Source organism: Mytilus californianus, unplaced genomic scaffold, assembly GCF_021869535.1.
Source record: "Mytilus californianus isolate M0D057914Y unplaced genomic scaffold, xbMytCali1.0.p SCAF_6, whole genome shotgun sequence".
In the NCBI taxonomy this organism is placed as follows: domain Eukaryota; kingdom Metazoa; phylum Mollusca; class Bivalvia; order Mytilida; family Mytilidae; genus Mytilus; species Mytilus californianus.
Window position 1 is genome coordinate 107,224,404 of NW_026262712.1, and position 17,250 is coordinate 107,241,653.

The 17,250-nt window shown below is 31.8% G+C and overlaps 1 protein-coding gene and 1 long non-coding RNA gene across 2 annotated transcripts in view; both read right to left on the minus strand.

Moving 5' to 3' along the window:
- Positions 1-17,250, minus strand: part of LOC127704311 (uncharacterized) — a 121,949-nt gene that overhangs the window by 41,602 nt on the left and 63,097 nt on the right. The gene's annotated exons all lie outside the window — the stretch shown is intronic.
- The window catches only part of LOC127704306 (rho GTPase-activating protein 39-like), a 106,319-nt gene that overhangs the window by 41,602 nt on the left and 47,467 nt on the right, over positions 1-17,250 (minus strand). The window contains exons 3-4 of the mRNA XM_052208316.1: positions 11,737-11,875; positions 1,580-1,672 (exon numbers count right to left, since the gene is read on the minus strand). Of these exons, the coding sequence (XP_052064276.1) occupies positions 1,580-1,672; positions 11,737-11,875 (232 nt within the window). The remainder of the gene's footprint in view (positions 1-1,579; positions 1,673-11,736; positions 11,876-17,250) is intronic.

The window sequence follows — 17,250 nt, forward strand, 5'->3', positions numbered from 1 at the left end:
TAATACTCATTGCACGTAAAGATCTCACAAGGAAAAGCTTCAGTAGACTGTCAACTTGGCTTCAGTTTACACATATGATATTTAGTAGCTATGACAAATATCTAAAAGGTTAACGCTCCATGAATGGAACTTTTGTTGGAAAAGTATGGTGGTCACCTGTTGGTTTCAGGACCCCTTCTTAATTTTTCAAAATTCAGCCATTCACCCACTGGTTTCATGAAGGTTAATTGCTTCAATGGAAAGGAATATGTCTGTAACACACTACAGACTGTCTTCCTAATGAAAGTTTACAGAAATGTAATATTTCGTTAAATTCCTAATTATATACCAAAACATAGTAATTTATTTGTAGAAAAGTTTAATTTTACATATGATTCAAAGGTGATATGGGGTATATGCCAAGGAGACAGCAACCCATTGCCACAAATAACAAAAAGACATATGAGGTCAACATGCAGTTTTAAACAACAGATCTGTGTCTGTGCAATACACCAAATTTTAATTTTTTCCCAGAGTTCAAGAAAAGCTGTAAATGAATTAAACAAAGACTATTAAAGATCTGACATCAACCTCAAATTTTCCACTTACAAAAATCTCATTAAGATAAATATGATGTAAAACAAGCACTTACAAGGTTACTGACCTCGTACAGGATCATAAACATGTGGTGGGGTCAAACTAGTTTTTGAGATCTTAACAACCCCCTTTTATAATCTCAATCAATGAACTACATGTAGCATGTCTGTTTTTCTAAATATAAAATCAACATTTTACAAAATCAAATTGCTGATATAAATAAAGAGATAAAAGAGTTGATAATCTTGTAAATTCTAAGTACTTATCACTTCAGTGAAATGTTTCCAATTTTTAGTAAAAAAACATCAAGAGAAGTTATTTGTTCAAACTTTCAAGAAACTGTGAAATTACCAACTTTGAAAATAATAAACATAAAATCTTATCAGTTTAGAAAGATATCTTATAGATTATAAGTTCTATTTTATTTTGTTTGCAGTTTTATTTAGTAAGTGGTGAGTTGCTTGCCAACATATTTACAGCTCAGGGGAAACAACTCTTATGCCTTGTTACAAAGCTGTGAGTCTTTGTTCATCCTAGAGTTTTATTTATCTATTTTTCAAATAATTGTTTTGTCATAGTCTTCACATTCTAAAAGGGAACTAAAATAAGGCAACTTAAAGTTGATATTTTGATTTAGATAGATTTCCCAAACGAATTTAAACTTAAATACTTAACCTTAACAATTGTTGAAATGTTCATCAAAAATAAAAATATTATTTCAAAACAGACCAAATTTTGACAAAAACAAATATCTTTTTAGAACGTTAGCCCCCCCCACCCCCCACCCCCCCCCCCCCCCCCCCAAAAAAAAATGTTGCTCTTTATGCTAATAATACCTTGTTGCAATTTAAAATACTTTCTGTGAGATATCAGTTATAATAATATAGTGACTTTATTTTGTAGTCATCTAGATTTTGACTGGAATGCAGTAACAACTGATGTTAATTGGACAAAAATCAATCAAACTTTGATTATTATAACACACATTAGTACATGTACTTACTGTTTGTGCCACTGGAGTTTGTGTAGAAATTTCTCGTTTGGAGGACAATCTGTCCAAATCCTCATTCCGTACTTCTGTGTTTTGTTTCAAGGTCTACAAATAAAAGTAAGCAAATGTCTCAATAATGTTGAAACAGTTGAATCCACAATACTGGTGCTAAATTATACAGATTTAAGGGCCTGTGACAATACAAGAAAGACTTTTACCAGGAAGGGGATATTTTCAAAATAATGGTTGTGAAATATCTAAGTTTTGTTCTGAACTAATAATTCTAAGATTTTAACTGAATATTGTATTTTTGTATACTTACAATTCATTTTTTTTTGTATCCTGTTATTTTAAACATGGATACAACGTGTAGACTGAACACAAATCTTTAAATCACATAAAACAATTTGACATTAAATACTTGCAAATGCAAAAAAAAAAATGCATTTGATTCCTAAATGTTTTATACAAAAAATATACTCAATTACACTGCTTGGACTTCATGGAGATAACTTAACATTTAATATTAACTTTTGAAGATCAGAAACCATATTGAAACTTTTCCTGTATTCTTAGCTGTAGCAGTGATTGGGAAACTAAAGATAATAAACATTATTTGGTTATTCAAATCATTAATGTCACAAATTATAGCTTTACAGTTACATGCTATTGTGTCCACATCAACTTTACTGGACAAACATACAGTCAAATGAATCTCTACACTGACATTACTAGACAATTCCAGTCAAATAAATCTCTACACCGACTTTACTAGACAAATCCAGTCAAATAAATCTCTACACCGACTTTACTAGACAAATCCAGTCAAATAAATCTCTACACCGACTTTACTAGACAGATCCAGTCAAATGAATCTCTACATCGACATTACTAGACAAATCCAGTCAAATAAATCTCTACACCGACTTTACTAAACAGATCCAGTCAAATGAATCTCTACACCGACATAACTCGACAGATCCAGTCAAATGAATCTCTACACCGACATTACTAGACAGATCCAGTCAAATGAATCTCTACACCAATTTTACTAGACAGATCCAGTCAAATGAATCTCTACACCGACATTACTAGACAAATCCAGTCAAATAAATCTCTACACCGACTTTACTAGACAGATCCAGTCAAATGAATCTCTACACCGACATTACTTGACAGATCCAGTCAAATGAATCTCTACACCGACATTACTAGACAGATCCAGTCAAATGAATCTCTACACCAATTTTACTAGACAGATCCAGTCAAATGAATCTCTACACTGATTTTACTAGAAATATCCAGTCAAATGAATCTCTACACCGATTTTACTAGAAATATCCAGTCAAATGAATCTCTACACCGACTTTATTAGACAGATCCAGGCAAATGAATCTATGCTACTTTTGTTTGAATCTAGAGACCACTGTCTCAACCTTTCTTCCTAATCACTGCTACTGTACCTTGCAAATATTACTTTAGAAAATGACTGAAATATTTACAAATAAATAGCAGCAACACAATCCTGGACACATCTTATTCCATAGTAGTAACCTAAATCTTCTTTTCCGCTTATCATCCATTGAACAGGTGTTTGTAGAGAAAACCACTATCTTATATTTCAGATATCACTACATCTCCATAAATTTGCCACAAGGTGTGCATAAAGTACTGATATAATACAGAGGGAGGCAAAAAAGGAACTTCAGATAATTAAATTGCATTTTATTTCCTTCTCTGTCTGTAAATTCTAATAAATCATATACTGTTTATGAAGTTGACATAAATGGATATCAGGTTTTTATCATGATTATTTAAAAAGAGTTATGAGGGATCTATTTAAATTTAGTGAAAAAAGAACAATTTCCTGTTCATGCCCCCTTTCAATTTCCCTATTAGTGTGCAACAGGATTATAATATCAATGAGCATATTTGTCAACAAATCACCAAGGTCTAAGGTGAAAAGCAAACAAAAAAACTATTGAAATATGCAGTATTATACCCAATGATGACTCACACATAACCACAACCTAATTATTGAACACAATAAATCTAGTATTGTATTACTTCCTGTCTTAAAAGGAAACATTATTATTTATCTTTAAGAATTCAAGGTCCATCATTAACCATAGCTACTTTGTAATTTATCTTTATATTCTAATGTTTATCAATGGAGGGGAGGTAACTCAAAGGCAAAACTAATACAATGGGCTATGATGTTTAAAAATTTAATGCACACGTAAAATCAGAACCATTACACATCAAACAACTAATACATGATATTTCATGTAGCTTCCATTCAATCTTAACGTAAGGTCCACGTTTAATGGTCGCACATTTTCTTTAAATTTTGAAACTGATATAACTTGAAAAACAAAAAGTATTATTTATTTACTCACATGAAACAAACAGGGATGCGGTATTCAGTACGTAGGTGAAACTGGACGATATTTATCTAAACGCACTCAAGAACATCTGTATCGTTTTAAAAGACCCAATAAATTCAAAAGTATCATTTATCAACACCTTAAGAAGCACAATCATCCTATTAAATATTTAGCAGTTCAACCTTTAGAAGTAGTAAATAAGCAGCCTGGTGAATCTCATTCAAAGTTTGTACGATCACGGAAAATAATTGAATTAAATTGGATTAAAAAATTACAGACAGTCTACCCTCTCGGTCTTAATGATAATATCATGGGAATTGGTAATATATCAAGAACTGATTCTGTTAACATTTTGGATATAGTTTCTAAAACTGTTCGTAAAAACCGTTCTCATGGTCGTAGAAAAAATCGCAATAAAAGAAAATTTCAGACCAATCATACCAATATTTCGGACCTAATTTCTATTTCAAAAAACAACGGCAGACATTATCTGTTAACAAAGCTCTGTTCATTACCGGTTAATAAGTTAAATAAAATTTTAGAGGATTGCAACACAATTTCATATAGCAGTCCTAAGTATGAAATCGTCCAAATTATAATGGCATATTGTTATTCTAAACTGTTTCCCAAAATTGATCGCCCTGAAGATCATAAAAAACAGTTCATTAAAATAAAGTATGTCAATAAAGGTTTTGATTTTATAAATATTGCCGGTATTTTTAACGACCATTCTGTTAAAGAACAAATTCCGGGATATTTTGATAATACTGAGCTCCCTCTAATTTGTTATATTTACAAGAAATCTACCCGGAAATTTGTGTTTAATTATAGCCAATTGTGTAAAGATGTTAATATCAGTGAAAATACACCTACTTCATGTAATTGCAGTAATTCCGAATACATTTATGGACCCATTTCCCATGTTATAACAGGAGATCTTAACATCGTTCAAGATCGAGAGTTAAAATCATTCCTAGTAAAGGACCTAAATATCGTCCCCCGTCAATTATTAATTGGAATGAGTGTCGTAATATCATCCACGACTCACTCCATACTTACTGTTTGAAATGGATAAAACGGGAAAAAGCTGACAAAAAATCTTTGGACTCTTTTTTTAATTCAGTAATGAACATAGTTGATATACGTATTCAACATTTTAAAGAACATTTTACTCTTAACAATAACCACAATAAACCTATTTCTCGTATCAAACATAAACTAAAAGAACTAGCCAAGGAATTTGTTTTTGTCCCGGCCGATAAAGCTGCTAATAGTATTATTATTGTTTGACGTAAATTTTACATTGAGGTTCTGAAAAAAGAAATCACCAATTCACCAACATTCCAACTGACTCCATTTTCAGAAAACGACATCTGTAACAAACATAAACTTTTAGCTACCGCTTTACAAGCAGAACCAAATACAATGAAAGTCCCAACTATGTATTGGCTTCCGAAGCTACACAAAACACCTCACAAATATAGATTCATTTCGTCTTCAAGCCATTGTTCCACTACTAAATTGTCTATTCTTCTTACCAGTACACTTGGTACAATCAAAAACCTGATAATAAATTGTTCAAATAAGGCCTTCGAAAATAGTGGAATTAATTACTTTTGGAGTGTCAAGAACTCGTTGGAAGTACTTGATAAATTACATGCATATATTGGTGATTTTGAATCTGTTCAAAGTTTTGATTTTTCTACCCTATATACCACATTGCCTCACATTCTCATTAAGAAAAAATTCACACACCTAATTAAATGGGCATTTAAAAAGTCAGAATGTGAATATATATGTTCAAACTCTTTTAGGTCATTTTTTAGTAGCAATAAACAAAAAAACTATGTCAATTGGACATGCTTTGATACTATATATGCCCTTGAATTTTTACTAGATAACATTTTTGTTCGCTTTGGAGATTCCGTATATCGTCAGGTTATCGGAATTCCAATGGGGACTAACTGTGCACCACTTATTGCGGACCTTTTTTTGTATTGCTATGAGTTACAATTTATGACAAAAATCAGCAAAGACCCATCGAAACAACATCTGATACACAAATTTAATAATACTTTTAGATATTTGGATGATATTTTGGCTCTCAATAATGACGACTTCAGTATGTATACTAAATCAATTTATCCTGTTGAACTAACTTTAAATAAAGCTAATACTAACAATGACCACTGCCCTTTCCTCGATCTTGATATCTATATCATTAATGGAAAGCTCTATACTAAAATATATGATAAAAGAGATGATTTTTCATTTCCTATCGTTAATTATCCATTTTTAGATGGTGACGTTCCCTTGTCACCATCTTACGGTGTTTATATATCTCAACTTGTACGATTCGCTCGTGTATGTAACAATGTTTTAGATTTTAACGAGAAAAATTTATGTATTACTGAAAAATTATTACACCAGGGTTTTCGATATCACAAACTAGTCAAAACATTTACTAAATTTTATCATCGGTATAAGGACATCATTCGTAAATATAGCTCAACATGCAGACTTCTTATACGTTCAGGTATTTCACATCCAATTTTTTATGGAAATATTCTTTATAAAGCACAAAAATGTCAGTATTCACCTCTGAAGCTAACAAAACCTTTAAATAGACTTATTAAGAAGGGATATAGTTACGATACTGTTGTCAGGTCATTAAAGATTGCATATTTTGGCGTTAATATTGATTCACTTATAGGGTCTTTGCATCGGCACTAAACACATTTATTTAATAAAATGCTTCGCTGGGGCGCAGCTTGATACGACCGCAGAGGTCGAACCCTGAACAGTTGGGGCAAGTATGGACACAAAATTCAAGCTTGATACAGCTATGACTTTGGATTGTCATTAAATATTTGACACAGCATAGGTTTCTGACACAGGATGAATGTGGTGTAAGAACTGGAAAAAATTTAATTTACCTATTATGGTGGAATATCCATAAACTAAATTGTTTGTTAATTTCAATATATCAAAGAATATGTAGAATTCAATGTTTGATGTAATGTAATAAAGTTGAAATTTGGACCGTTTTTGTTCAATGTGGACCAATTTGGTAACATGTATAAATAATCAAAAATCTAAATACATGGGAGCCCATTTAAATACATCATAAAGGTATTAAAATAGAAAGTGACATCATAGTCATGGCTAAAAATAAACAAAAATCCTTAATCAGCAACATTTAAAGTAATATCTAAAAATAAAATTCCTTTGTAACCATAAAAGCCCATTTAAATACATCATAAAGATATTAAAATAAAAAATGACATCATAGTCATGGCTAAACATAGCAAAAAACCCTTAATCAGCATCATTTAACAGTAATATCTAAAAATGGAAATTACATCATAAAGGTATTAAAATAGAAAATGACATCATAGTCATGGCTAAAAATAAACAAAATCCTTAATCAGCATCAGCAACATTTTATAGTAATATCTAAAAATAAAATTCCTTTGTAACCATAAAAGCCCATTTAAATACATCATAACAGATATTAAAATAGAAAATGACATCATAGTCATGGCTAAACATAGCAAAAACCTTAATCAGCATTATTTAACAGTAATATCTAAAAATAAAAATTTCTTTGCAACCATAAAAGTAAAATAGAAAATGACATCATAATCATAGCTAAAAATAAACAAAAATTTTTTTTATTGGCAAATTTTAAATGGAGTTTATTATACTAAAATAATAAATTTGCAACCATAAACATGATAAAACCCCATTTAAACACATCATAAAAGTATTAAATAATTCAACTACATCATAAGGCTATAAAAATAGAAAATGACTTCATAGTCAAGGCTAAAGGTAAACAAAAAACCTTCATCAGCAAAATTTTATATTGGCAAATTTCCAATGAAGTTTATTACACTAAAATTGTTGGCAAATTTCCAATGCATTTATTAACAATAAAGTTATTGGCAAATTTCCAATTTACATAATTTAAAAGCAGTGTAGATGAGATATTTAAATGAGTTTGAATTACCAACCTTACACTGCTTTTAAATAATGTTCTTTACTCAATTATTTGTCTATTAAAATGGAAACCCTTGTTTTTTAACCTTTTTTCCCCTTATTCCTTAAACATTAGAGCCATACCCCCCCCCCCCCCCCCCCCTCCCCCCCAAAGCCAATTATTTCTTTCCAATGTAACCTAAATTTCCAATATACATAATTTTAAATTTCAATTCCTCATGATATATAACCGTATCATTATTATTTTCTTTCATATATAAATCTGAAACAACCATCTTTAAATGGAAAATTTTAAAGAAAAAAAAAAGGAAAAAAAAAAATCCTACCCCCCACACATTTTTTCAACCCCCTTTTGATTCATCATCCCCCTCCTCAATCACAACCTTCAATTTGTGGTATGGTACATTGCAATACAATTTCACAGAGATCCATACACTTGAACACAAGTTTTTGTTGCAAACTAAAAAAATCCTTATTTTCGACCAATATTTGGCCCCTTATTCATAAATGTTTGAGCAATTAACCCCAAAACTCAATTCCTACTTTCTCTTCGTGATAAAAAATAACTAACTTAAAATGTAAATTTTAAACAAAAAAAAAAGGAAAAAAAAAAATTACCCCTTTTTTGACCCCCGCCCCCCTTATGATTCATCACCCCCACCCCCTTTCCCCCCATACCAAGCTCAATAACAGCCTTGCCTTTGTGGTATGGTACCTTGTAATACAATTTTAGAGAGATCCATACACTTGAACACAAGTTATTGTCTAGAAACTAAAAAATGCTTATTTTAAACCCCCTTTTAGGCCCCTTATTACTAAACGTTTTGGGCAATTACCACAACACTCAATTCCAGCTTTCCCCTTGTGAAATGGAACCTTGTAGTAAAATTTCAGAAAGATCCATACACTTACACACAAGTTATTGTCATGAAACTAGAAAAATGCTTGTTTTTTGCCCCCTTTTGGCCCCTTATTCCTAAAATTTTGAGGCAATTAACCCCAAAATCAATCCCAGCATTGACCCTTTGTGATATGGAATCTTGTGGTACAATGTCAAAGAGATCCATATGCTAACACACAAGTTATGTCTGGAAGTTACAAAAATGCTTATTTTCGGCCCCTAATTCCTTAACTGTTGGTACCATAACCCCCAAAATCAATCCCCACCTTCCTATTGTGGTATTGAACCTTATGGTAAAATTTCATAGAGATCCATTCACTTAAACTAAAGTTAGAGTGCGAAAACCATTGTGTATTCGGACGACGACGCCGGACGATGACGACGACGACGACGACGACGACGACGCCAACGTCATACCAATATACGACCTCAAAATTTTTTTGCGGTCGTATAAAAACCAGTTGTTGGCATGACACGGGTTATGTTCTTCTCATATATGTTATGATGGTATGATACTAAACCCCTAATGGGAAGGATTGTGCCTGATATTCATATGATGAAGACATAATCTTTCAATCAGTTTAATTGAAGTCTGGAGCTGGCATGTCAGTTAACTGCTAGTAGTCTGTTGTTATTTATGTATTATTGTCATTTTGTTTATTTTCTTTGGTTACATCTTCTGACATCAGACTCGGACTTCTCTTGAACTGAATTTTAATGTGCGTATTGTTATGCGTTTACTTTTCTACATTGGCTAGAGGTATAGGGGGAGGGTTGAGATCTCATAAACATGTTTAACCCCGCCGCATTTTTGCGCCTGTCCCAAGTCAGGAGCCTCTAGCCTTTGTTAGTCTTGTATTATTTTTAATTTTAGTTTCTTGTGTACAATTTGGAGTTTAGTATGGCGTTCATTATCACTGAACTAGTATATATATTTGTTTAGGGGCCAGCTGAAGGACGCCTCTGGGTGCGGGAATTTCTCGCTGCATTGAAGACCTGTTGGTTACCTTCTGCTGTTGTCTGTTCTATGGTCGGGTTGTTGTCTCTTTGACACATTCCCCATTTCCATTCTCAATTTTATTAAAAAGACCTTCTCATTAGGCATGGGTTCCAAAACTTGTACTGTAACTGGGTATTTTTTAAAGTGAAATCAAAGATTTTTTTCCGTTGAGAAATTAGATCACACAGTAAAACAAGGATATATGTCATATTTGGAAACTTATACCAGCTTATGATTTTTTTTTGGAAATGGTCTTAACTTTTATCATCACTTAACTGTGAAATGAATGGTTGTATCATCTTTACATCATATGTTATATATGACGTATTTTTATTGTTCACATCTTACTGTGTTTTATTCCTAAAGTTTCACTTTGATATCCTATTTAATTTCCAACATGCATTTTAACATTAAATCTAACTTTGCAGACTGATGAATAAATCTGAGATAAAATTTAAGTTCATACTGTCAGACTCAATACACTTGAACATTAACAGTTTCACTGAGATCATTAAACTACATAATTTGTTTAGTTTAAACACATCTTTTTATGTGTTTGAGGATAAAGTTTAATAATATTGCACAAGTCATTTTATAACTTTAGAGCTTTGTAAGATTGCTGAACTCACAACATATTACATGTGCCACATGTATCAAAGACAGGGCACTATAAAACAAGCAACATTAACTTATTTCAAGAGGTAAAACAAGTGCAGCGTCTTTCTGATAAACCTGGCACCATCTAATGAGGAGGTGGTGCTATCACAATTAATTGGCCTGCACCAGACAATCTCCTGAACTTGATCTTTCTTGTGACTTAGCATAGCTTGTAGGTCTATGCGAGAAAAATGTCTTACCTTGATCTTATCTGGTTAATGCTCAACAAATGCCTTACCTGTATCTTACCTGAAAGTTAGCAAGAAGTATTACATCACATTTGTAGGGCTATGCCAGAAAACTGTCTGACCTGTACCTTACCTAAAATTTGGCAAGGGTATTATGCTCTCAGTTTGTAGGTCTAGTATGCCAGACAATTGATTGGCGTAGGTCTTACCGGTAAGTTGGAAAGGGTAATATACTTTCAGTTTGTAGGTCTAGTATGCCAGACAATTGATTGGCGTAGGTCTTACCGGTAAGTTGGAAAGGGTAATATACTTTCAGTTTGTAGGTCTAGTATGCCAGACAATTGATTGGCGTAGATCTTACCGGTAAGTTGGAAAGGGTATTATACTTTCAGTTTGTAGGTCTAGTATGCCAGACAATTGATCGACATAGATCTTACCGGTAAGTTGGAAAGGGTATTATACTTTCAGTTTGTAGGTCTAGTATGCCAGACAATTGATCGACATAGATCTTACCTGTAACTTGGCAAGAGGTATAATATCACAGGTAGTAGGACTGTGCCAGCCAATCTTCTGACCTGGATCTTACCTGTAACTTGGCTAGGGGTATGACATCACAGTTAGTAGGACTGTGCCAGACAATCTTCTGACCTGGATCTTACCTGTAACTTGGCTAGGGGTATAATATCACAGTTAGTAGGTCTGTACCAAACAATCTTCTGACCTGGATCTTACCTGTAACTTGGCTAGGTGTATAATACCACAGTTAGTAGGACTGTGCCAGACAATCTTCTGACCATGATCTTACCTGTACCTTGGCTTATATATAAAAGGGGTATAATATCACAGTTAGTTGGTTTGTGCCAAACAATCTTCTGACTTGAATAATACCTGTAACTTGGCTAGGGGTATAATATCACAGTTAGTAGGTCTGTGCCAGACAATCTTCTGACCTGGATCTTACCTGTAACTTGGCTAGGGGTATAATATCACAGTAAGTAGGTCTGTGCCAGACAATCTTCTGACCTGGATCTTACCTGTAACTTGGCTAGGGGTATGATATCACAGTTAGTAGGTCTGTGCCAAACAGTCTTCTGACTTGAGGCATTGTAGTAATAAAATCTGGATGTGTTTGGATCAAACAATTCCCACCACTGGTTGTTATCTGTCTTCTTACTAAAAAGAAAAAAGAATTTGGTCAAAAACTCTTATGGTTGCAATACTTATGGTTTGTAATTGAGGGTCCACATAAATATATGTAGTAAAATATGTACAGTGGTGTGTATTTTTTCCAAAGTAATACAAACATTCTGGAAAATTTAAAAGTGTTCATACTATATCTGATTTGCACTTTAAACAATTTTGACAACTTGCATACAAATTCATCAGTTTTTATTCATTTTGTCTTTAAAAGATCAAAATAAAACAGAAATATTCCAGGCCTTTTAATTCTCAAGACTACATTTTTCAATTCATTTTAAGCTAAGAATAAAATTTGAAAGAAACAGACATCAAATCTAGACACAAGTGTAAAAACATGTAAAAGGAAAAACCCAAAGCCAGACATTCATTTTAAAAATTGCATATTAAATTATTTTTTATTTATTCTATTTAAATTAAAAGAACAATTTTTATTGAAAATGAGGTAAATAAATATTTTGGATTTATTTTAAATTTGAAAATGATTAGTTTTTCAAAATAAAAATGGCTATTAAAGTGCAGTGGAAATTTTTATTTGTACAGCAACAAAGAAACACAAATCATTAAAGAATCCTGTATTGATCTGTTAGCCGAGATACTCTTGAGTTCAGCTTTTTTTTTTACAAAAGATAAGGCTAATAAAAACAAATATATTACAAATTATGCAGTATTGTGCATATCTAGAAACAAACAGATACTAAATAATTGATTCCCACAAATCAATGGATCTGATACTTTGATAGACAGATGAAAATGACATCAGCATCAACATGGCTGGGTGTGGAATCAGCTGTTTTCTTCATTACAAAACAGATGTTATGGCAGTTTTTTCTGACTACAAGGAAATATTCTCACTGTCTGAGGAAATTGTCTGTGTTTTATCTTATAAGTAATTGATACTTGATGAGTTTGCATGTCTTCAAAGTCGCCTCATGCATGCCTCAAAACAAAGATACGGATAAAAAATGTAAAATGTAAATATTATATATGGCTATGTCAGTTGTGACAGTCAGATTATGCAACTTAGTTCTTAATTAATATTCTTTCTCTCTCTTTTTTCTCTTCAGTAATTTCTTTTTCATATCTTTCTGCATTTTCTCATTTTTGCAGAAACAGAATAATTTATACAGCATTTGTTTTTCTCAGATCATTCATATCTTTATAGTTTTCCAGTCTTTAAAATAGATATCTCTTTACATAAGTCATGTTAACTGCAAAGTTATAGCAATATTTTGGTCTCTTACCTTGCTTACACTTTTCTAAATGTTTAAATCTCTTAAAATGAGAAAATGTAACATAACAGAAGTGGGGGTTTCAGGGTTAATCTGATTCAAAATGAAACTGAAATATTTTTTTTTTTTCATTTTAGTTCGAACTAGACATCATTGAGATGGGAGCGATCTCTGTGGGCCCCGCTGTAAATAACGTGTGGTAAAAAATGTGAATGGATAGGCTGATATGAAGCACTTTATTAAGTTTTGACCTTGAACTTTGACCTAGGAAGTTGTATAAACACAATGACACACCCTCTGGTGTTGGTTAATAAACATGTCAAGTATAAAATGTATAAACTATGAAATTATAACGATTCTCTACATATAAAGCAGACACAATTTGTTATGGACGGACGGATGGACGGACGGACAGACAGATTGATCACTATAGGGCGACCTGCCACTAGGCGGGGCCCTAATAAAAACTGAGACATATCTCTCAAATATTTAACATGAATCATTGAAAATGCAGTAAAACATTCTTCTCCCTACTAGAATGCATTACAACTGTACAACATACATTTTGCGTATTAAAGCCAGCCTTGGAAGCTTGAATAATAAATACCTATTACTGGATAATTTAGACAGATATTGAATTTTCTACAGGATATGGACATACCTACCAAGTAAATTATGTTCCTGTTTATCTTAATTGTACCACATCATCCTGACAAATTATAGCAGACTAGGCCTAAATTAGATACTGTATTTCAGCAGAAATGGATAAAAACATACTAAATCTTTGCGCTACAGGCAAAATGTATTATAAATCCTTCTTCATTCTTCCTACTAAATTCAATCAATGTTCACTAATAGATGTTGATTTGACAATTTTCTTCCAAATTTCTCACTCAAAATTTAATAACGAAAAGGAAATGAAACATTTAGGCATCCTGTAAAACCTCTCACTTCATACGAAAAATATGGCTGAGTAAGAAATTTTCAACAACTTAAAATGCTGAAGCTTCTAAAATATACACCCATGGTAATTGCAGTATTTTACACATTGCCAACTGATATTAGAATTCTTGATTTAATAATGAGAAATTTTGATGGATATATTTTTTATTACCATGTTTTCTATGTGTTTAATCAAAGTATATCTATCAGATTTATTAATCCCAGAACACATTATTTTTACCATCTATCTTCATTATATAAAGCTGAATATTCTAAGTATTCTACTGAGAACTATTTTGCTGTTAATTTTCCAGAAAATGCCTACCTAATAACTAATGCACTTTAATTTACTGTCCTGATATATATAAATGTGGTCTAAGAAAGATAACTCCCACATAAAATATGTGATTTAGTTTTCCACATGAAAAGCCATTTACAGGACTTCCAGAGTAACCTGTACCCCTATATTACCTAATTTAAGATAAATTAAACATCATCTTAGAAACAGGCCCAACTTTTTGTGGTTACAAGTACTATTGTCTGTGTATAATTACTTCTACTTTTTTAAATGAGGACATCAAGCAATACAATCTGCTCCTTTTCTCATCATATATCTAATTGAATGTTTATTTGTATCCCAGGTAGGTAGATATCAGGGTATTCCCCGAATTAACAGAATATGTAATAAATGTTCTTCCAATACTGTCGAAGATGAGGCTCATTTTCTATTTGATTGTAACAAATTTGAGGATGATAGAAATTGTATGTTAGCTAGTATTGCACAATATAATTCTTATTTTAATCATATGAGCAGTCAAAGCAAAATTATCTGGTTATTTAGTGTAGAAAATGTTGAGTTACTTAAAATAATATGTAATTTTATATTCAAACATCTTCCTTAGTGAAGATTAGTTAAAGGAAATCTATGTGTGTATATACATTTGATCGGACATAGAAAATTATATTCATCTGAATATCACAAACATACTAGCCGATTAAAAAAAAAAAAAATAATTGTTAAGATATATTATTTATTCAAATGTTCTCTTATATCCTTGAGGCATCGTCCCCTGGTATCAACTGCATTCAAGTTACCTATGATGCTTCCTTGTTTGCTTTTGATACAGGTAGGAAAGAGACATTTACACACATTTTACATGCCTATGGCCCATAAGGTATCGCCCCCTGGTGTCAGCTGCCTTTAGGAAACCATAATGCTTTCCTATTTGCTGCTGACACAGGATGAGTCATGGACATGTTTAATTTCTACTTTCTTTTTGGCTAATTATTATATATTTAATTGATCCAACTTTTTGTGTACTATACATATGTGGATATCTATTTTTCTTTTTTTCTTTTTGGGCTGCTTGTTTGTTATCTATATCAACCACACTTGCAATAAAATGCATTAGTATTAAAAAAAACAACATACTATAGATTCTTTATCTACGTATTCTTTAAGAACTTAAATAGTTCTCGTTTAACTTTTTTTTTTTTTTTTTATCTCATTGTTTGTATTGTATTATGAAAAATTATTGATGTTGTAATGTTTATGCCCTTTGGGGCCCATAATTGGAAATAAAATATCTTATCTTATCTTATCTTATGTATATACAGTTTGCGTAATTACGTGACATTATCCATGATAAATATCTCTATTATTCTTACAGAATCTTACTTCTGCAATACAAACTACACATAACAATCATATAAATAGTATTGTCTCATGGTCATAATATCTGACAGTAATTAATATAAGTATTTACTGTAATATGAACAATATATTCTGCAGATGAATGGAGAAAGGAATTTTTATCTTTTTGTAAGTATCATTTATGGGGGGCAAATTTTCATGTCAAAATTACAAAATTCAGTGTAGTTAATTTTGAATTTAGCTTTAATCCATACATCTTTAAAAAAATTTGAAAACAAATCATTTTATGGTATTGTGGAATGTTGACGTTGACACAAACATTTGTTTTTTTTTTTTTTAACTATAACTTATTGGATTGACATGTATGCAAAACAAATATTTAACGAAGCATATAAAATTTTACAAATTCTAGTACCTAACAATTTAGAGGAAGTCAGTACTGAAAATTTGATGTTACCCTCAAGGTCGGTTAAGGTTCATACTATATGACCTAGTTGTAATAGGTTATGTACTAAACAGACAATATTTTACATGAAATCAAACACATACATATCATAGCTAGTCAGAAGCTATCATATCTGTCATCCATCATATGATACAATGTAAAGAATGGATGCTTTGTTGTACATAATGTGCATCTGTATAATCGACAAACACAGAACAAACATGTTTATTGCATACAACTGTCTAAATTCATGCATTTTTGTTGTAAGTATCAATTTATGAAATGAACAACATGGTGAGCCAGAGATGGTACAGCCCCAAATCTTTTATTGATGCATATATTTGAAAATTCCTCGAAATCATACGAAATATAATATAAATACTGGAGTAAATTCCTGTCACAGCTAGTAAGCAGAAAATGAACTAATATTTCATTTGAAACAAGCTTTTGATGCTTTCTTAGAAATCTAGGTTACCCACTTCTGATGCTACACATGTCACTTTAAAGTTTAAGAATATACTTGTAAATTCAGAAAAAATAAAATGCTCCGCAGGGCGCAGCTTGATACGACCGCAGAGGTCGAACCCTGAACAGTTGGGGCAAGTATGGACACAACATTCAAGCTTGATACAGCTCTGAATTTGGATTGTGATTAAATATTTGACACAGCATAGGTTTCTGACACAGAATGAATGTGGTCTAAGAACTTAAAAATTTTATATATAAATTGGACATTCACCTATTATGGTCCAATATCCAAAATCTAAATACATGGTTAGATTCAGCATATCAAAGAACCCCAAGAATTCAATTTTTGATGAAATCAAACAAAGTTTAATTTTGGACCCTTTTGATCTCAATGTGGACAAAAATGATAACAGGGCCCAAAAATCAAAAATCTAAATACATGGTTAGATTCAGCATATCAAAGAACCCATATATTCAATTTTTGTTGAAATCAAACAAAGTTTAATTTTGGACCCCGATTTGGACCAACTTGAAAACTGGGCCCATAATCAAAAATCTAAATACATGTTTAGATTCAGCATATCAAAGAACCCTAAAAATTCAATTTTTG